General features: G+C 35.5%; 1 protein-coding gene across 1 annotated transcript in view; it reads right to left on the minus strand.

Annotated features, from left to right (window-relative positions):
- NPAS3 (neuronal PAS domain protein 3) overlaps positions 1–23070 on the minus strand; it is a 532332-nt gene that overhangs the window by 285285 nt on the left and 223977 nt on the right. Inside the window, exon 4 of the mRNA XM_026849299.1 lies at positions 21507–21589. Coding sequence (XP_026705100.1) covers positions 21507–21589 — 83 coding nt within the window. The remainder of the gene's footprint in view (positions 1–21506; positions 21590–23070) is intronic.

The raw sequence follows: 23070 nt of genomic DNA on the forward strand, positions 1-23070 counted from the left end.
TGCATTTCTGCCTGGGCATTCTGCATTTTAAATATTCTAGCTGATGTTTTTCCCACTGGTTCTTAAGAAAAGAACTACTATTAAAAAAAAAAAAAAAAGTGTCTCAAAGACTAATCATAGAGAAGATGACAAAATGAGAGAGATGGACAGCTAGAATACATCATTAATTTGGGACAACATCATAAGTTTTAGAATCAATAAACAGAATCAAAACATTATATGGATACCATTATGCAGTATGAAATAGATTTTTTTCTAAAGAGGATATGCAGCCTTGAAACAGAAACAACAGGGAGAAATTATTTTATTTTATTTTATTAGATTTTACTTCTGATTCGTACTATTAAGTTTTGTTAAACACAATATATTTACTTTTGTTTCCTAGATTGTGTGGAGTAAACAATGACATTCACTAGTCATGTTCTAGAGAAAAAAATATATGGTAAGCCCCTTTGGTGAAACAGTTTTTAAATTCTAATAGAATTTCAAGGTTATTATCTATTTCAGATCAACACTGGAGGTCAGAGTTCACAGCAGCCAGAATTTACAAACCTCCAATGGGTTTTGATTGACAGCAATCAGCATCTCTTCAGCATCACTGAGGGAACAAAGTACAGGTCAAGACAGCAGGCGATTTCATCTGTCATTTTTAATTATCTAAATGATATTCACAGACAAAACCTTTCCCATCCATCAGGGCATCGCATTACCATAGACAATGTTTGTTTAAAGAAGAGGCCATAAAATCAAACAATTATGAATGCAGACAAGCCTTGCTATTGACTGCATAAATAATCAAGTGAGATTTCCAAAACTCTCTGCTAATGAATTGGTAGATTGCTGGCAGGAAGTGGCAAGTAATAATACAGACAACAATCTAATGTTCTTATTGACTTTTACTAAAGCTTGGCTACAGTAGCAAAGATCCGAAAATGACGTCAAGTAAGGTTTCCATAGGAGCCGTATTGATATCAGTACACTGCTAAAATACAAGTAGTTAACTCCTGACCTTATAGTAGGACCAGCAATCCCCTGAGAGAGCTGAAACACTAGCAGTACAATACATCATGAGCTGAGCCAACAGCCTCCAGGCTCCATCAACGATACTGCACCAGCAAGGGTCCCTTCTTTTGCCATGTATAACAGTCTAACCCACAGCAATTCACCTGTAATCCTAACAATTAACTCCATTCAAGTCTGTTATATGAGTAAATAAACATCTGTAAACTGAGATTGAAAAGTATGCATCTAATACTGTTATGAAAAATAGGGTGTGCAGAATACAATCTGTTGGAACAGACTCATCTTTCTCATCCTGATGTCCTCAACAGGTTAACAAAGGTCATAAACAGTTTAAAAGCCAGAATCACAGGTGACATAAATCACCATAAGTCTGTTGCTCCATTTACACTATCATGCCTACATCTCATTAACTATAATCATAGGTAACCAACTGGCCCAAATGTTAATGACAGTATCGGTTTCATTAATCAGAAAAAGCAGAAAAAGAACTTTTCTGTTCAAGCCCAACGTGGCAAAACAAGTAAGAATCTCTTTCCCAGGTTGTAACAAACTAACATGAGACCTCTTTGAGGAAAAAAAGAAGGTCCAGGAAGATGATACATGAAACATGCAGACTGTCAGCAGGGCAAAGCTTAAGATGCCTTTTCTCCAACCAGGAAATACTGGAGAAGGATTTCCTCTGGGTGAACGAATTAGGGTTGACACCAGACACACTGTGAAGACAATAGCCAGGTAGGTGTACAATACAAAGTAAGAGCGAGAGGTTTTTTGCAAAGGCCATGAGGATGGTTACTGAGAGAGAGCGAGAGAAGAGCAGAAACATTTCCCCTCATTACCACATGTAGACTAGATCACTATCATCATATAATTCCAGTTTCTTTCACCTGAAACTATACCATCAACACTACAAGTCTTTCACTTCTCACCCATATGATGTCCCTGGAACTGGTCTGCCAAATAGCAAGAAGCAAAAAAGCAGTTTTGTACTTCGGAATCTCAGTAGTTTTTCCCACCAAACAAAACAAACCAATCTGTGTCTGCAAAATCTTTAACTGCCAGCTGTGTTTCTGGGACTGTCCTTCACATCCGTTGTGTCTGAATGAGCCTGACTAGTGCACTGATGGTCTCATATTAGCGCAATCACATTTTTCAAATCTTTATTAGCTCTTAATGATCTTTCACAGATGTTGAAGAAGGAAACTGGACTGATCTCAATGGGATTCCAAAAGCCAAGGCTTTAAAAGGAGAAATGGAAAAAGCTCATGATCCAGAGAGAAAAAGGCTATCATTATATCTGATCTTGGTTCACAGAAAAATAAAAGTGATGACTAATTAGTCCCATGTAGCCTACCTCCTGGCCTAAAAAATTAGTGGAAAACTCTTCCCTTCCCCTTCAGCCTCCCGCCCCCAATTTTAATTATCCTCAAAGAGTACAACCAATTCTCACCAAGCTTGGTCATGAAGACTAAACAGACTGGATCTTTCTACTGCAATTTTCCTCCTTGAACATGTAATTGGTAATAAATGCAAGACAGCACAGTTTTACAAAGTATTGTGGAACTGTTTCTAAAAACCCACTCAGAATTTCTTCTCAGTATGTAGTATGGCTTGCTTTGTACACAACAGAAACATTTAAGATTTCAGTAATGCCTTACAGCTCCTAGAACCAAGTCTTTTAGTTCAAGTCCCACAGGTTCAGGTTTTGAGCCTCAGGAATGCCTGGTCCGTATTTGTTCTCATCAGCTCACAAAGATGACTGTGATATCCTAAATTCACTATGAATGGATGTCTGACAGAATATAATGCATTTATATTAATAAACTATTTTAATAGAACAATACAGCACAATGTTACAAAAAAAAATCTTTAGTTTGAATGAAGAGATTATTTATCTCTTAGTTGATATCTAGGTAACTTTATTGTAGCTGTATATTTCAATGGGATAGAGATGCATGTAACTCAGATTCTGGGTCATGGAAAGGACCTGAGTTTCTAGAGAAGGCAGATACAACCAATCAGTGTACTGAAATTATTCTAACTACAGCTATTCCTATATCAGACACCTTCAGCAACCACTGCTAAAACTGTTTACACAGTAACTTGGAAACTGCTTGTTACAAAACATGCAGTGATTCTTCTCAAATACCAAGAACTCTGGCCTGTACATTTCATCAGGAAGCTTTTGCCAAGCTTTTATTTGTTTCATTTTGTAAGTTTAGTACTACGATTTACTGAGATTTACCTTTTCTTACCCATAGGAACTACTTTTTTGTTCTATGAGCATTGTAAGACAGGCTTAAAGTTTATATTCACTGTATCATAATATATTTTTACAATATTTTAAGTCCTATGGATAAATATCTCAGTGTTGCTAGAAAGACATCTCCTTTCCCCTAGGAAAATATACTGTTTTCTAAAAATCCTAAGATATATAAAATATTTTTAAATGTTTTGTGAAGAATGGCTCTCTAAAGTATTAAGTTGTGTTTTATAATATTCCTTCCTTTACTAAAGCAATCCTTTACACCATGGACACTCTGAATTAAAATAATCCATCAATGCATCATAGTTTGGTTGCAGGCAGTAACAGAAAGGAGAATGCCATGGCAACAAACCCCTGGAACTATAGAAGTTTCATAGTTTCAACAGAAGTAGGGAGTCTCAGCTAGGTGTCTCTCAGAGAGAAAGTTGCCAATATTTATATGAAACATTACTTCTAGAAATTATTTTAGAATGTTTTTAATAGGACACAAGCCACTTTTGATTAAGAGATTTTGAAGAAGTCTCGTGGTATTTGGTCCTAGAACTTAATCCTAGACTCCAGTGGAAGAAAACAAGTATTAATGTAAAGTTCTTACAAGAAATCTTGACCTAACAGTCTAGAGGCACTACAGACACAATTGTTCTCAATGAATACATTATATTCCTTCTTCCCTTGATACTAGCAGTCACGATATTTTCAGTAGATTAATGACTTCCCGGGGAAATTCTACATTACAGAACACTTTGGATTTTATTCCATTCATAGTTACCTTCTAAAAGGTAAGGCCACATTCCAGCAAAGGACTTTAAAGCAAGTGATTACTGACTTTGAAAAAGATGGTAACCAAACTTAAACATTTAAACCATCTTTTTCAACACATCATTATTCCAGTGCCCAGGTTGAAATATTCCAGGTTTCAAATCACAGAAGCCAGGAAAAATTATTAAATCAATAAGAAAATAACCCCAACCCCCTCAAAATAATTCACCTGTCAAGGAAATTTGCTGAAGATAAATTCTAGATTTGCAAAGCTATCTGAAGAAAATAATATGAGGAAAATTGTATCAGAAAGTTGTGTGACAACCTCATTAGGTACTGATATTGCTTCTTTATCAATAACAAAACAAAAATCTAGTGATGACAACAAGCAGGTATTTTTCAAGTCAAATCAGTCTAGAAGTGCTTAGCTAGTGTAATTAGAAAAGGTCCCATCTCAAATGGCTCAATGGTTGCATAAGATTGTCACATGACCAGAAGTCAAAATACAACATCAACAAAAACTGCAAAGGAAAAAAGAGTTGAACAGCAAATAAGTCTCTACTTGAAAGCAGAAATCAGGGTAATATATGCTTGCACAAAATAAAACAAGGAAATTATCTTGAAATAAATGAATCTTAATGAATGATTTTGTTATATTGACAGGGAACTATTAATAATCTTGTTCTTAAAAGAGGTACTTCATTTGAAGGAGAAAATCTTTCTACCTGTAATGAAAGCTGTTACGCTCTTCTGCAAAGGCCTTTTCAATACCAGAATATATTCAGTCATTTTCCCTCAGCAGCTGATGGCATTCAGTCGTGGATCCTATATCTTTAATAATTCTTACCAGAATTTTTTTTTTTTTTTTTTTTTCTGCTTAATGCACCTACCAAGAGAATCATTTAAGCACCTTTTAAGTTAAGTATAAACTTAAATATACGGTTGAACTGAAGCACGGAACACAATTCCAAACAAGTTTACCATAACTGATTGGCCAAACAGACAGTATGTGTCCCAGTAGTGCAAAGTTTTCAGCTCTGGTTCATCAACAGTGATATAAATCAGGAGTATCCACTGGAGTCAGTGGATAAAACAGTTTTTAAAAAGAATGAGAGGAGCCACAGGACTAAATTATTTGCATTTGTGAGGTGAAACAATGTGGACAACATTTCTTGTTTCTTAACAAAGCATTAGAAGTTAAAGCAGTCAGCTTCCACTTAGATGCTGTCATAAATTTCAGCAGGACAAGGTCTTAGGACTTCAGCCAGCTTATACATCTCTAACAAAATAAAACTTGTAAGACACAAAGTTTAGGTTGAGGGCTTCCATTTTTTTTTTTATATTTGAGAACTTTTTCATTTTGTATAAAGAGTATAGCACTTCTGGAAGTTAGGCTAAAGACTGAAATTCATTTTAATACATTCAGTCAGTTCCATATCCTGAAAACTTCTGTCTCAAAATACGCTCTGAAGTTCCTCCCTTCTACTCTTATGCAACTGAAAAACTGATCTCACTTTCAGAGTAAAAATTCAGTTATGTTCATGTGAGCAACTGAAATAACTCTATTAAATTGTCATTGTGGATTTTGTAATCGGTATGGGTTTTTATTTCAAAAAGAAATGCATCTGGGGGTGTTTCTCAGTTACTCTGACTTCCGTTCTGCTAGTCTGTTCGCTACAAGATTTTGGTCTTTGTACTGTATTGTAAAAACAGCAGATATTTGTAGAAAATCTGTATATTCAGTGTTTTCCACACTACGTTAATTTGCTGTGTTACGTGTTCTCATCTTTTATTTAGACTGAATTTTTTAATACCATTAACTACATACTGTGGCTCCTGCACCATAAAGTTCATGAAGGAATTTGAATTCACATGATTAGCTAAAAATTTACCACATGTGACCTAAAGGTTTAGCTCTGCAGCAACATTTCAAAATACACAGTATTTATGGAAAAGGAGAGCAAAATCAGAACATCGCCACATGGCTTATTATTGTTCCACTTCAGGATCTTTTGTAGTATGAATCGTGCTGAGGAGGTCACACAAATTGATCACAAACCTACAATTTTGGTCATAAAGGACTGCTTGTATCTTTATGTAGCCATCTTCAATGCCTGCTGAATTCCATAGCCATATCTTTTTTTTTCCTGTGGACAGGATGGCCAAATAGAAATCGCTGTATTCCTGCCAGTTCTTTTAATCTGCTATTAATACAGTCTGCATTGTGGTTCAGTGCTGCTTTCCTGTTTTGAACACTGACAACCAAGAAATTTCACATCTGAACATTCAGCCTGACAGTACAGAGTGAAACACACATGCATTCAGGTCTGCCTTTCCTTGGGGTGCCTGTAGAATACATCCATTAAAATGAATAAAACACAGAGCACTTGAATAATCACTAAATAACATCATTTAAAATTTTAATGAAAATAGTAATTTATCAATACATTGGCTGCTGCATTAATCAGGAAAAAAATATTCCCCCTTCCTTTAAATTATTCACATAAAATTCATGTTAGTTTGAGCTCTTTTGGTGTGCTAATATGTGGGTGCCACTCACAAACCTAGTTCTAGGCAATTACGGTTAATTTCTATGCTTCTGCTATAGTCATGAAAGAGTGAAAACTTTAACAGGTAATTTACAAATAAAGCTCTATTTCATTGCTGTGACATGCCTTCTATTTCTAAAGTTAGACTTCTTCCTGCTCCAGACATCACATAGGTGGTGTGCTTTAAATGAAATGTTTATGCCAGAAAATATACAATTCATCTGCAGTAAGAAAAACCAGGAATGAATACAGCTTAATGAAACAGCACAACCAGCAAAATAATAACACAGAAGAATTTTTGAATGTTTCAATACTTTCCAACAAGAGATTTTCAGGGGAATTACCTCCACAGTTTTATTTTCCTTTTCTCTAATATGAAGTGCTTATTCCTTATGTAATGCATTAAAATGCTTTATAAGAAACATGATTATGGTGACAGACATCTGTGGCATCTCTAAAACTGTACCACAAATCACAGCAGGAAAAACATTCAAAGTACTAGATATATTAATGACAAACTAATTGAAAAATAAACTAACTTTATTATTGTACAGAAAAAGCAAACTGAGCAGAGGACATTTTCTATTTTTAATTTTATGTCCTTTTTTTCATCTCAGGAGAAGTTTATAAGGACATAACTTATCTGTGTCTTAGTGGACTAAAAATATTCAAAGGTGGGCATTTTACTTTCTCTTCTTTTATTCCTCCTTTTATTTATTTTATTTATTTATTTATTTATTTATTTATTTATTTATAAGCATTTCCCTTTTAAAATAAAGCCAAAACCTCCCTTCTGCCAATCAATATAAGCACTGGTTAAAATTAAAACCACACTTCATAAAATCACACCTTTAAGAGAAGTATTATTGTTGTTGTTATTAACAACACTTTAAAATAAAAGTACATAATTGCTAAAACACAATGAAATCCCCAAGGTAGAAGCATGTTAAGCCATATTAGTTCCAAATGACTAACATTTTTATAGTGCTAGCTAAATGAATTAATAATTATTGGCTACTTATTTTAAAGGATTGTCATTTTTTATTTAAAGAGCTATGAAGTACATGCTGAACTGTAATCCTTCTAGTACCACTCTCTTTTAGAACAGAGACTTCTACAGCCCTCCAGACTTATAAAACCAGCTCGAAATAATCCCTACATACCACACACATTCTAGATTAGAAAGAGTTGACCAGAAGTTTTCAAAATACAAACATACAAGCAAAGCTGTAGGGGAGAGATGACAAAAGTATCACGTGCTCATGTCCACAGTCCACTCCTCCCTCGCTCTGTGAAGAAATACTTATCAAGGGTAAATTCAGCTCTGGCATTTTTTGACCGCTTAGATCTTTAAACTAAACTCACTGTAAGCATTAAGTCAGGCTAGAAGTAAATGCTCCACTGATCTGTACACCTACCCTTGAAGGAGATTACAAGCAATTAAGGAAGATGGTTTAAGCTTCCTTTCCCAGTTCTTTTACACCTTCATCCTGTCAATGAGGCCAAGTTTCTCAGTCCTAGAGTGTCTCTGATGTGTTCTTCTATTTTAAACTCTTTGAAAGACAGTCCTCCCATTAGCTTATACAACTGAAAAGTAGTATAGGATAAAGAACTTTGCTGAAAGAGAGAATACTGGGAGAGGGAGGAGGCAGAAGCCTTCAAGTCTGTCATAGGCTTTCCTCACTCTCTCCCATTGGTCTTTGTGGCACAAATGGATTTGGCCTTCACAGGGTTTTGAAACTGGGACGGTATAGGAAGAGAACTTCTTTATTAAAGAGAAGTTATTTCAGGGTTTAGGAACCCACACTGATTCTCCCAGGAGAATGAACAAGTAAATATTAACAAAGTATCTTTTCCACATGAGAAAAAACACTTGTAAATTCCAGTCCTTTCAGATGGATTCTTTTTCTTTTAGCATTTAAAAAATGCTGTCATTTCCTCGCTGTGTCGCTGCTTTTTATATGCCTGCATAAGCAGAAAAAAAACTTCTACATCACAATCTCACCATGAATGGGAAGAGCCCTCATACAATCTCACAGGACATCTTTTGACCTAAATTGGCCTTTCAAACATAACAGCACTGCTTCAGAAGACTTGGCTTATCCCTTCAGTGACTGTGCTGGCTGAGATCTCTAACTCATTGGGAATACAGAATCTGCTCAAGGTTGGGAGCCAACTGCTGGTGTAACACTGACAGATGCAGGACCCATATGCCCAAGTCTGGGTAGGATGCCTGTATCACCAGCATCTGGATGTCAGCTTCCCTTTTCTGGCTCTACTGCTGGCTTTGCTGATAAACCCAATTGTCTGTCTGCTGCAGGTCAGCCTGCTGCTGCCCTGTAGTCATATTTCTTGGATTAGTGAGTGGTTCCTCTCTATTAAGGAGTACTATCTGAGCATAGTATGCATCCCTTAATACTTTCATATGACACTACACATCTAATTCCAGTATTTCTACTGTTGCTGGTGATTTAGGCACAGATGATGAAATCTTGCAGGTGCAGCAAATCTGTAAAATGCGTAAATGTTCATTCCCTGTATAGTGGCTGGGGAGCTCTGCTGATACCATCCATTACTTTTTAATCCTAAACAATTTTCTACTGCTAGATATACTGCCAGGAATTGCAAGTGTAAGATTTGGATGACACCACAAAGACATTTTTATAAAGAGGAAAACACGCCACATTAAAATGTACTACAGAGTGAAAAGAAGAATCTATAAAGTTACCAATATATCGACACCTACTTAGAAATTTGCATGTGTCACCTTTGACAGGCACATTCTAAACACTAGAGAAAATGCTCTTTAACTGAAATGCTGTGCTCTGCTGTTGCGACTATTCTTCCTTAGCTGCTTTGAAAAGTATGAGCTTTTTCCCTTTAATTTGAGAATGCAACACCACCTTAATACTTGGAAGCAAAGCTTGATAGTACCTCAGGTAAAAAATGGGAAAGGGCACTTTCCATTTACATTCAGAGTCCCCCAAAACCACAGTGTCTCCACGAGGAAGGTCATTCTAAACCAAGGCTTAAGGGTATACACGCTCCTAAATTCAGCAATAGCAGCTACAGTCAATAATTCATACCCTTATCAGAAATAATCTGTTTGGGAGTTGGGGAAACTTTTGTAGAATGAATGCCAAATACTGCTAATTAGGCGTTGGCAAACACTGAAAATGTGGGGGGAAGTAAAAAGTCAGTAGCCTAAGTATTTAAGGATTAGGCATGAAGCAACCCCCCTTCCTCTCCCACAGCATGTGCTCAACCTAGTGTGGACTACTGCATCTTAAAATGCAAATGCAGGAGGGCCTGTAGACACAAATAAGAATCCCTACAGCACCCTCAATGCCAACGCCAGTGACAGAAGCAGCCTTTCTAGAGGAAGCTGTAGTACCTTCTGCCGGTCAGCTACAGGTTTGATCTTTCACAGGTATAGCTTTAGGAGCCTACAACTAGGTGTGCAACTGAAAATACCTAATTTTGTGTGTCAACTGCAGCACATAAAAATGGCTACTTGCAAGAAATTAGATACATAAAAACATGGACAATTACTTTCATTTTCAGGAAAATAAGATTGGGTTTATAATAAACAAAACCAAGTATTTTTTCCTTATTGATAAACCAATGCAACATTGTATTCTTGTTGAATTGTTCCCTACCTTCTAATACACATTTTTTTAAACTATTATTTATGTTTAGAATAATATCTATCCCCTTTCCTTCAAAGGGAGGACCATATTCTGTCTTTGATTTTGCGTGACTATATAATTTGTAAATGATGAAAAACCCTGCCTTGATGATTCCTGCTTCAGACAGGTAAATTTAAAAATTAAAAATCCTCACAACAACAACAAAACCAAACCGAAAAAAACCCACCCAAAACCAAAACGAGACACGGGACAGTCTTTCAATGAGGTTATTTAAAGTCCCAGACTTTTCATTCTGCAGGTTAGCAGAGGGCCTTTTATTTCCAGAATTGTCTGCTCGTAGAATACTTTATCTAAATAAACCTGGAAATTCTAAACCACAATAGAAACATATTTTTGTGTAAAATTTTGGTTACTTTGAATACTGAAACACTGTGTACAGTCTTTCAATTTATATCTCGGCTCTAAGTGACCTTCTTTGAGACCATACAGAGGAAATCTCAGAGTCTCTACAAGTCTGTTACATATTAGGCCTCCACTCAAACTCTGGCTCTGTTTCATTCATCTTCAATAAAACTAACACTGTTTTTCATACTCTGGACTATGAAGCATTTGCTGATAGCCTGAAGAAAGCTGAGCAGTCCCATACCGTTAACATCTCAATTCTTCCCACTTCCTAAACTACATAAAGAGGAGAGTAAAAAAATAAAGAAAAATAAAGACTTTCACGTAACGTTCCATTTGAAAGCAAACAACAAAGTGGTTTTATCAATGGACTAGGAGACAGCTACTATGGCAAAGAAGGTGTCTTCCATAATGTAGACCTCTCTTGAAATGTGAGGAGGACGTCTGAATGCTACACACAGACACACACCAATTACAGACTTTTTTTTTTTTTTGTCCTTAAAGAGTGCATTAAAGGCAGATAATCCACCACCTCTGTGCCAGAAAAACCATGAATGAAGTCATAAAGATTAAAATCTTTATGTTGAGCAGAATATACAATGGAAGAGAAGAACAGAATAACAAATACTAAGCGCAAAGCAAGCCAACGATACACACTTTAAAACACCAGCTACAATATGTATGAAAGCATTTACAATTCATTAAATCAAACCTGAACTCAATCAGACACTATCAAAGAGGTATAGTCTTACAGTAATGTAAAATAGTACACCTAAATAGTGTTCTCCTTAAAATGGAAAAAATGTGAAAGAAGAAAAAAACTCATTGGCTAAGTGTTGTGCATAACTAGTGAACAGAACTCAATATTGATTTGTATCTTATGTGACATTATTAAATGTCCCCCAAAGAAAATGTGATACAATATAATTACACACAATTACCTGACGTCTAGAAATGTTATCATCTGTTTTCATAGTCCCTTTTTTATTTTCTGTACAGGTAAAAATACAGTGACATTTTAGCAGCAACTAATAGAAAAAAAAACACTTTTAATCAACTTTTAAGATAATATACTGAAACAATCACTTTTAATCAACTTTTGAGATAATATACTTCAGAACAGAGGGTATGCTCTACAAGCCTGACTCATTTATTTCAACAATATTTGTATTCCCTTAAACGTTGTGTGCTTTGAAGTCTGAGTAAAGGTGCTTGCACTTATCATGTAAAATCTGGGGGATACAGAACTGCATCTGGGGCTCCAGCTTCTATAGCAGTGGGGAAGGTTAAACACACTGTTCTATGTCAATATTTAATTTTTATATTTATTTAGACATCACAATTGCAAAAAAAGCCAATGAAAAAGTGACTAGCAGATAGCTGATATGATGAAATAACTCATAGTTGAAAGCAGCCTTAAACAATAGCATTCACATGAATCTCAACTGTCCATGTTCCATTTAAGGGTTCTCTGTATACAGAGACCAACATTACCCTTTGCCAGCTCCCATGGAAAAAGAGAGCCCATAGTACTGCCCTTCATTTCTATTGCAGAGTAGTACAGAAGATGTTTAAAGCTCATTTCTAGTGGTTTTAGTTTTCATAAGATCTAAAATGAGGAATATATTAATCTTTGAAACTGTCATCACTGTTTTCAAGAAAGTGAAGTAAAACATCACTGTTAACTTGCACAGCATGTCCACCAAATATACTTTTCCCCATTTTTATTTATTTATATAAAATCAACATCCTTTTCCTTTCCTGATGAATGCTGTGATTGAAAAAAAAAAAAAGAAACAAGGCATTCTGAAACCAGGACACTTACCGTCATCACCTGTATCTTTACAAACACCATAGAAGGTATAATTCTTTCTGGTGAACCCACACATTAGTTTATGCTGTCTATATTTTTCAAGCCACCTTACTTCAGAGCAAAATAGGGCTAAACCCCAAATCATAGCTGAACGTATATCCCATTAAATAGAGCTTTGTTGATGTATCTGAAGAAAAATTCCTCCTTTAGCATCTATAGGCTGCAGAAAGTCCTCCATTTCTTTTAATGACCTATTCCCTCTGTCTGATTCAATACAGCCCACTGGTTATGGAAATGACAACACTCAGCAGGTGACAACAAAACGGTCAACAAACAGTGCTGAGATATGTCATTTTCTTCAAATACTTTCTCAGGAATTAAATGACACACTATGGTATGCTGTGTCCTGCTCAGATCAAATATTTCTTTATTAAATGAAACTGCAAGCTTTTATATATACTTGCCATATAAAATGCAGGTTTAAGTGTACTGCTTCAAGCTCTGATTGCAAAACAATTTGCTATTTCCCACCACTCCCCCCAGTCTCCTTTTAGCATATAACCCCTTGGGCAGCAACTGCTAGGATGCTATACTTTTGCTGTAACTCCAGATTGAAAGCCCTGCCCTTATGGAGTCAATCTAATGCATTTATTGTGACCGGGACAAATTGGAGCATGCAAATTATCACCTTTCAAGTCTCCTGAACCCAGGAAATACTCTTTGCTACGTGTTCCAACTAACGGACCCAAGATGTCCCTCATAACAGTGCTGTCTGTGCAACCCCTTTAAACTTTTCAGATTCCAACCTAGCCTTTGTTCCTAGTCCTTTTCATAAACGTGAAATGTATCAGGCTAACCTCCATTCTAATTTAAACTGGTGTAAAACCAGAGCCATGTCACAGCATTCAGTGGCATTTACATGTTTAAAGTGCATATGAGCACCCAACAGTGAATAGAGGGCCACAACACTGAAATTTCTATTAGAGCATCTTTTCTATCTCCTTTCAGCTTCAATTACATATCACTACTCTGAATCATTTACACCAGTATAACATGCACGATTAGATTTCTAAAGTTCTAAATAAATTAACATCAGGTATAAGAGTTTACCCTTTTATTACAAGATGATGATCTTCTGAGAAGGCTATCAATCTACAAAGTACTTGAGGAAAGACTGGTGATCAAACCTGCACAGATTTCTATGTAGATTATATATTTCGCTGCAGAAAGATGAAATAGCATCTATCCTTAAATCATGAAGACAAAACTGCTACTGGAGATGCCTTATCCCTGGAAAGGCACACTGAAAAGGAAGATACTAGTCTTTTCTTACCAGACAGAGTCCTATGGCTCTTTTCACAATTTCAGCATTTACACAGATTTCCTGCCTTTAAATTGTGCTTTGGTGAGGTGTTTGAGCCGTTAATAACTGGACATTTCGTGTCACCCCAAATTACTCTTTCCACGTAGACTGTCTATCTTTTACGTAACACTTAGTATCTTGACATCCTCCTGACTTGGTCAATATTTTTTTAAGATATTTTTCCCTAATTTAATGTATTTAAAATAATCCAGATTATTTTCTTTCGTCCTGTCCACTGAGACATTGTATTTTAGAAGGCTGTACTCCCCTCCGTGTATATACTACCATCTCTTACTTCATAAATCCATCTTTTCTGTTCAGTTTATATTAAGGCATTACAGCATCCAATTTATTACTGTTATCTCACTGTTTCTGAATGACTAATTTGAACTTTGTACAATTGTCAGCTTTTCTGTATAAAACATGGTTGCATACAAGAATGCTTTTGATTTGGGATAGAGATGTAGATAAAGTGTCTATTTTTTCCCTTATTTGTTCAATTTCTGGACTGCAGTTTGTTGAGTTGCCCCCTTTGGTTTTGTACCTGAATGCTCTGTATGCCACTTAATCTGAGGGAGAAAAGTGGTAAAAATAGGCAGTACATGACAATGCTGAGATTCACATGCAAAATTTAAGTTTACAAAGTAGACTAAACGTGTGCCTTATAGAAATCATTCCCTCATAGAGGTTTATATGGTCTCCAAACCATCAGTTCTGACTTGCTGTGTCCTCATTTTGTCATGATGCATTATGCACAGCTCCTCACTGCCAAGAGAAAGTTTAGGATCACATTTTCCTCTTTTTGCCTGCCTTTGAGACATGCTAAGAGAGGTCAGTTGGTAGTCTACCCCTTTAATCCAACGCAGACTGCAAGAAGCTGAACGGTCTCGTTTGTGCTCACAAAGTGTACCACTGACATCATCACTAGCAACTGCCCTTCACAAATCTCCAAGTCAGTAGAAGTCTTTTCTGCTAACACCTTTTACAGCCTGGAAAAATCCTCCATCAGCACTACCATCTGCTGCTTCCTCACCTTTAGTCTCGTGTCACTGTTTCTGTGTTGACTAGTGTTATACAGCGATAACCTCATTATGTAATACTCAGAGTGACTGAAAATAGCAAATGAGAAGATAAATCTTCTCCCTAATATTTTATAACACTCCAACACTTTCCTGTCTATTTTCCCACTTTTTTCATCTTCTTGTCAGATGGGGCTCCCTGTAATAATTCATATATTGGAAGAAATTAGATTTCCGCTTAGCTATAGCCTAGCCAGCCACAGAACTACCTCTGAACTTAATGTCAACTTGTACTTGGTGTTTTGTTTGTTTGTTTGTTTGTTTGTTTGTGTGGGGTTTTTTTTGTTTTTTTTTTTACTTCTTATATCTAATTAAAACACTCCAAAGTTTTATAACACTCAAACATTTGTGGGGGAAGACAAATTTTAGAATGATGGGGTTTTTTGTTCACTTATGATTATCTATACTGTTTGGCTGATTTTAATTCCTAACAGTGTGCTTACAAGGCAAAGTAGTAGTAATTGTTTTCACTCCAGGAGAAATTCCTGTTTTTCCATGACACTGTTAATTGTGTGCAATTCTTTTACCTTCATCCACAATCGTTCATTACTGCAAAAATGTATGTAACTTGCTCTGTTCACTAATCTCTACTTTGTCTTAACAAAAAAGATTCACAGGCTTTGTACAATCTGAACTGGTTGCATGCTGAACATGCATATCCACGATGTATGGAAAACTTTACCACAATGCTCTCCAGCAAGAGGTTTTTAGAAAAAATGAATAGTTTCGTTGTCTTGTTATATTCTAATCTAGTTATAGGTAAATAGCAACATCTGCCAAACATGACTAAATATTGTAGTGAAATTGTATAGTGAATTCTTTTGACTTTTTGTCTATTCCAAACTTGATAAACTACCATTGTCCTATAGAGAATGTCAACAGTGCTGCAAAAATAGTAACAGAAATGTAGGAGAAGACCAATCTGGACAAGAGAGGAAAAAGCTCTGATATGAAAATTTCCCTCACATTAGGTATTTGTTTCTACACTTTCTATGTTTGAAAACATTCATTTATAAACTAGATGATAAAACTGCAATAACTTCAGGAGAATCTGGAAACAATTTCCCAGGAACAACTTCTATTTTTTTTTTCTGGTTGAATATGGGAAAAAGCCTTTTGTTTTGTTTTGTAGCTGTTAAGATATTAACAATATTCGTTAGAATTCAGTTGATCATTCATGTGACTATGAGTCCTTATGAGAGTGTCTATCACATGTACGATTCAATCTGTTATTTGCAGCTATTACACAACTCAGACAGTGGGATGGGATCAGCCTTTAGAACATAACTACAAACCAACTTGCTTTAAGTTTAGGAGTGCAGGTGGATGGGGTAAGTAGCTGCCTGCGAACAGAAGACTAACTGTTAGAGTGGTCACTTGGAGTGAACACACCGATATTAATTTTCCTTTTTCCTGAGAAAATTTAAGCTTATCTGACATGCTCCGGAGAGTAAAGTGACCCAGATATAGTCTAAAATACTCTATATGGGAGTGGCATCACCTGGAATGATTCACTAGAAACCAGAGATGTTGCATTCATCCCACACATTTAGTCAGAGTTAATAAGGGACCCACTCTGAAGAACAGTAATATACTATGTTGACATATTTGCACAGTTTCATGTTACTCTTATTATTTCAGTGCTGGATGCATGAATAAAAGAAAAGTAATAATAATTAAAAAAATATAAAACTATTAGAATGAGGGATATCTTCCAATTCATCAGGCTTCTTATGTCCATAGGCTGTAGGTGGTTTGTTTGTTGACTTTAAGTACAGAAAAGCTTAAACATCAAACAGCTTAATAACCTTTAGCTTCTCTATAGGATGGAGGTAAAGACACAATTAAATCTCCATGAAGTTCCATCTACAAGCTGATGTTTCCAATGGAGTGAAAAGGATGTGACGTATGCTTTCAAAACATGAAATTGCCTTTCATTCATGGAAAGCCTGGGACCACTGCATGGAGTAAAGCCAACTTTGCAGCATTTGAGCCATACATAGCTTTCAAGTAGTGCAAATTCTGCTTCCATTCTAGGACTACATTACCTGATCATGTCTGGGCTGATACGGAGGCTGTGAGGAAGTCATTAGGGATTTACAGCCCTTGTGCATACTACACATGACTTTGCTGGGTCATCTTGGACACAATTGCACATCCACTACAGGTATCCTCTCTGAACTGCAAACCACTCCATCCAAGCTAAGGGGATTGTATCGTGTGGCTCTTGACTGGATGGTGAAGAATACAGCCTGTTGGGTCAGAATGTTTACGCTGAGACTGTCTTTGATCTTAATAGGAACCTATATTCTTTTTCCCCTTGAACCTGATATTGCAATTACAACTGCCTTTGTTAATCACTAAACACTTTCTTCTAGGAAGGTAGATTGGCCCCTTTATGAAACAGATGGAGAATTCAGTGATTGTCATCCACTTGTAAATCATGGGTGCACAACAGATCTTGCTACGGGACTGAATTGTTCATAAGATTGGTAGTTGGGTGTTTGAGCTTTTTTCCCCTGTCTAGTTCAGTAATTCAATTCTATCAGAAGTATGTAATTGGCAAACAGCTGGCCAACAACTATAGGAACATAGCAGAAGGAATCTTTCATCCATTTTGAATTGGGTTTGGTTGGGGTTTTTTTTTTGAAACGCATGGTAGAAATCTCCATCACAATGGTTATTCATGACAGTGCTCATCACTGATCAGTCTACTAAAAAAAAAAAAAAAAAAAAAAGACATCTTTGTTTCACTGACACTTCAGTATCTAGTAGGACAGTATAGACAATTTCAGACAACTAGCACCTAAGTTACTGTGTATGGTAATATAACGCTATATGAAACTGTTACAGTTTCTTAACAGTTGAACAGGCACTGCTGAAGCAAAGAATGCAATTATGAAAGTTATCACTCTTGTATGCAGGAATACAAAACGTGTACCACTTGCTACAGTTCAGCTACACAGTTCTATAAACAATATACCTAATGCCATCTTTCTATCCTATCCTGACTTTAAAACTATTCCATTGTGTTTAATTCCAAATATTAAGGCGGCATTAAAGGAAGAAATACATATTTCTTAAATATTAAATTTTATTTGAAAATACTGTACTTTTTACTTTTAATTGGTTTACAGTTCAAATTGTAAGGTGTGTTCTTTTTTGTTCAAGAATTTTAAAAGCAACTGATTTAAATATGCAAAATTATCTTGAGTTGTTCACACGTGAACTTAAAAGCCATGCAACACAGGAAAATTAAGTAATTATGCCTCCAAGTTATTTACTGCAATTAAGCTCATTTATCATATGCAAATTAGTGCAAACTGGTCTCATTAGTTACTAAATTACTCAATATGAGCTGAACAATGTAGCACTCCAGTTTGTAATGAAAAATCCCTGTAGAGGCAAGCAGTATCAATTAAGCTAATTTGCATATGCAAATATATTCACTAACTTTCCCTTTTCTCTATATTTAGTTCTACATTTCCTGATCATTCTTGATTATATGAAGAATATGGGGTTACTGACCCTTTTCCACACCTTCTCAGTAGCAATGAAGTTACTGAAAAAATCCAGGGCCCCTAAAAACCTGTTAATAATCTTGTTAATTTTTACAACCAGTTTCAGCCAAATTTTTGAATAGCTGGCACCAGAAGTAAACTTTTTTACTGTATTTATGTAATAAACAAATTTAAAATATATGTACAGAAATGTAAAACTGAGGATGTCTTTACTGAAGTCTATTCTCATTATAATACCACTTTGCAGAAGAATGTAAAATATAAGAAAGCACACAATTTGGCTCAATAAGAACCTGATTTTTTTTTTTTTTTTCAGATCACAAACCTTTAAAAAAATTAATTAACGTGTTCCCATTTTCTATTTTTCTCCTCTATTACAAGCTTTTCTACTGTTCATCATTCAGGTGATTTTTACTTGGAAACCATATGAAAGACTTTGGCCCGACATGAAGATGCTGATATAGCGGTTGAGCCTTAAGGTTTTGTAGTGTCTTTTCTTCCACAAGCACACAGTGGATAGTGTCTTTGGCTTCAAGCCTACTGTGACTATCTCTTCAGCATGATATACAGCAATTGGCTGTGGCTTGAAAATTTTTTGACATGACTAACTGACACTGCTTGCTTGTAGAATCAAGATGCGCCTACGTTTCTGTTTTTACGATATCACTATAAATAAACTATATCCACTTATTTTAAACATACTGTATTATGCTTCTCATGTGTCTGTCAATAAATTTTGAAGTATCAAAATATTAGAAGGATTAGAGAGGCTCCTTAATTTCTGAGCTTACACTTAACCCAGTCTTCAAAATATTAATAGCAAAAGGGATTAAACAAACTAACTATTAATTCAACTTCCTCAGATAGCAGACTCTAAAATCAAACAGTGGTATTCCCAAGGTATAATCAAGGTTGTTTACTTCACTTGCAAACAATACTTATCACAGTACTGCTTTGAAAATAATTTCTAGGAGCAGTGGACTAAATGAGAACTTGTTAGAACAACATTCCACCACAGAATCTGTCTGATTGTTGTTTCACAAATATTTTCTCGTCTGGAGGTTGTCTTTCTACCTATAAGGCCACAAGGCAGTACTTGGAAGTTTGTTCTGATCTGTTAAAAGTGGCACATTTGAATGCATGGCCTAGACTTTCCTTCCAACCGTTGATTACTCTGCTAAAATAAGACAAGATTTTAACATATCATGATAAACTTGCCACCATTATTAATTAATTTTGTCCTTTATCCATCATCAACAGTCTACTCTCTTTTAAATGTCAGAGTAGAACTTTCAATTATCAATTGAGAGATTAATGGGAGTAATTTGGTAAAAGCACCACCCTCTCTGAAAAGGCCACACCTCAACAGATATTCAATAGGACGCTGATGGTAATTTTGACTGAAAATCCTCAGTTACAGATACAAGTGCAACAGAAGTTTTTTACTAGTCCTATGATAAAGATCCCGAAAACACCTTAATGTATTATATATTGGTACAAAAAATAAAAACCAAAAGGGGAATCTAGCTTAACTAAGTAATCACTGATTGTTTTAATATCCAATACTGAAAACCTCAAATGTCAAGTAGTTTTCAAAGTGGCCATCCTTGTTTTTTACATTTTCATTCATAAAAGATCAAACTTAATACTTAAAGAGCATATATATATATATATATATATATATATATATATCAGCCTCAAAGAGTTTTTATCTAGGTATTTGTTATAATTCTTATTGTAAAAAACATACCTTCAGGATATATAGTACATGTTTGTACACTTAAAACAACACACAGACAAATTACATAAACTGAAATATCACAAAACTGCTATTTTAAAATTTTTTTCTACATTTATGAGACAGCATAACAGCATTTCTGTCTAATATGCAAACAGAGCTGTGAGTACTGGTGCAGATATCTTTACACCGTAACTATAACACAAGAATTCGCTCACATAATCAAAAACTTGACCTAGACCTCTGCCAAGGGTGTACAACTAAGTAAATAATTCGCGATTTTTGTACCAAAGAGAAATTCATTCTACTAGTTAATTTCATGTTTTCATAGTTTTCCTAAAATTATCTTTGTTGCTATTCTGCATTTAGTCACTTTATAAAGATGTGAAAAATCTGACATTATCCATAGTGCTTTTGAATGCCACAGCTGAGGTAGTACAGAGAGATAGCTCTCAATCATTTCAAATTAAGTGGAATATTTCTCATGATAATATCCTAATTTACCTCTTTCATACCTCTCAAAAGATAATACGCCAAGCAATATATTTGCATTGAGAAACTGTGTACATTGTTAAGTAAGAGTAGTTATTCAGTGCCACCCTTTGAAAAGACTACACTATGGTTTCATTTCCATAGTGCTGGGTTTTTGCCGTGCTGACAAAACACATCACATTTTGTTCTTAACTGCTTCTGCTCCATGTTTGATTACTGCAGCCTAAGAAAGGTTGCAGTAACCCTAACAAAACAAATCATGCATAAGAATGTTTCCATCAGGTCACTGTTTTTTCAGTTTAATCTTCCTGGAATATAATGACTTGTACAGTGTGACTAACTTCTTTGACAAATATCAGATTAGTTTTTATCTCACTGCAAAGGAGACCTAAGAGACATGCTGCTGTTCATTTTTTTCTCTTTGCAGATTGTCTCAAATTTGTGATATATAATTGTGACAACTGAGATATCAGGGAGGAAAGCAGTGCTCATAAACAAAAGTGGGGAAAAAAAAAAAAAGCCTGAATCTATATGCAACACATAAGGCAAATCAAATCAACAACTCAAAATACTGTTTTGTGCACACATACATACAAATACATAAAGGCATTCTGTGAGCAAACACCTACTGCACAGTTTTAAACAACAAAATATTGTGATTCATCTAAATAATATTTCCTCTCCCTCTCATTAACATTCTCCCCATGGGCTTTCTAAAAAGAAGGAAATATGAGCGCTTTTTTTAAAAAAAAATCTCATTAATATAAGAGCTGACAACAATACTATTCAAATTATTGGCAGAAATATGACTAGCTAGTTATTTTGATTTTTCTTGGAAAAGCCATCTTTTTTACCTGTAAAATATGACTTCCCAAATGTGATTCAAATACTTCAATGGCAAGGGCACTGGGACTTCTCCTGCGCTGGGCACCTATAACTGAATAAAAAACAGTTATGTTGCAAGGTCTACACATTCATTTCTAATGCATCCCTGATCATACCATTTGACGTTAACTATGTTTCACATTTTATACACCAGTGTTAATTTCAAACTTGCCTTGCATATAGTAAATAAAATTCGTCCATAATTCTCAGTGACTCAAATTTGAAGGATAAAATATTTTTTTAAAAATCTATTTAAATGTCCAAGAACTCTGGAAATTATTTGTTTATTCAAATATGTCTTAGGTCCCTGTATAAAGTTTTTTGGTACATGGTGGTGACAGCTTACAGAATTTAGTGAAAAATACTATTGAAAAGGAGGCTACAAATAATGTAAATGGTTTGAAATGTGGGGATGAGAACTAAATGTTACTCAGGAATTAGGAAGATATGGGAGATTTATCTGAACATGTTATTTTTCTTATTTGAAACTGAAATGAAGTAAACAGAACATTAAAAAGTCAACATCTGTAAACACCTCTGAGACACCAAAGTTATTGCTATGCATAGGGAACCATTGTAGAATCCCAGATATCCATGTCAGTTGCAGGAATAGGTACTTAAAACTTCAGCTTCTACATTTAAATTAGATAGTTTAAATGTACAAAGTGCATAATAGTTATGTTTCAAAGGCAGTAGTAACTACAAAAAAGACTGAGAAATCATAAATCTAATATTTCATCAAACTCTATGCCAGGAGCACAAAGCCAGCAATCGAGTCTGCATATAGCCAAATGCAGGCATCTACTGCAAGCTGAGGTTTATTCTTAGGTCTAGGCTGTCTCTGCCACATGACCAGAGCAAGCTAGAGCACAGAAAGGAAAGCATAGGGCTGCAAGAACCTTCCCCTCCTTTCTCATCTTGGTGCCAAAGCCAGGCATATGCAGAGCAGAGAGGACAGGTGAAGATCATTCTGCACCCTTTTAAAGTGTGTACAAAACCATTTACATCCAAAGACCCTGATAGTCTAATGTCTTTGGAACCATCACAGCACTAGTGCATCTTTACATATTGCTCTTTTTATAATGCATGATAAGAAAAAGAAAATAACAAGGATCCACTAAAACAAGCAGAATGGATGACTGCCATTACTGAACAGGCTAATTTAACACCAATGAAAACAAAACACAGGCAACAATTTCATAGCCTTCTATGATACTGGCTGCCAAACATGGTATCAGTAAGAAAAGATAAATGCCAAGTAATGATAGTCACATTGACCTAAAAACATAATATCATTCCGTATTGATGCTTCATGTAATTTCCTTGCAGGAAATTCTAAGCTATTTATACTAGGCAAACAGGTGGCTTCACCGCTAATAGACTCAGGCAATAGCTCATAATTACAAATGGTGTGCTGTAGGGCCAGTATTTTTGAAGTCCTCCTCTTTTCTCTGAAGGTATTCAAGGACATAGATGCTAACAACTTAAGAGAAAAGTCTTCTAGACTTCTGCTTTACACTGCAACAGAAGTTG

This window comes from Athene cunicularia (assembly GCF_003259725.1).
Source record: "Athene cunicularia isolate RWA chromosome 5 unlocalized genomic scaffold, athCun1 chr5_part1, whole genome shotgun sequence".
NCBI lineage: Eukaryota > Metazoa > Chordata > Aves > Strigiformes > Strigidae > Athene > Athene cunicularia.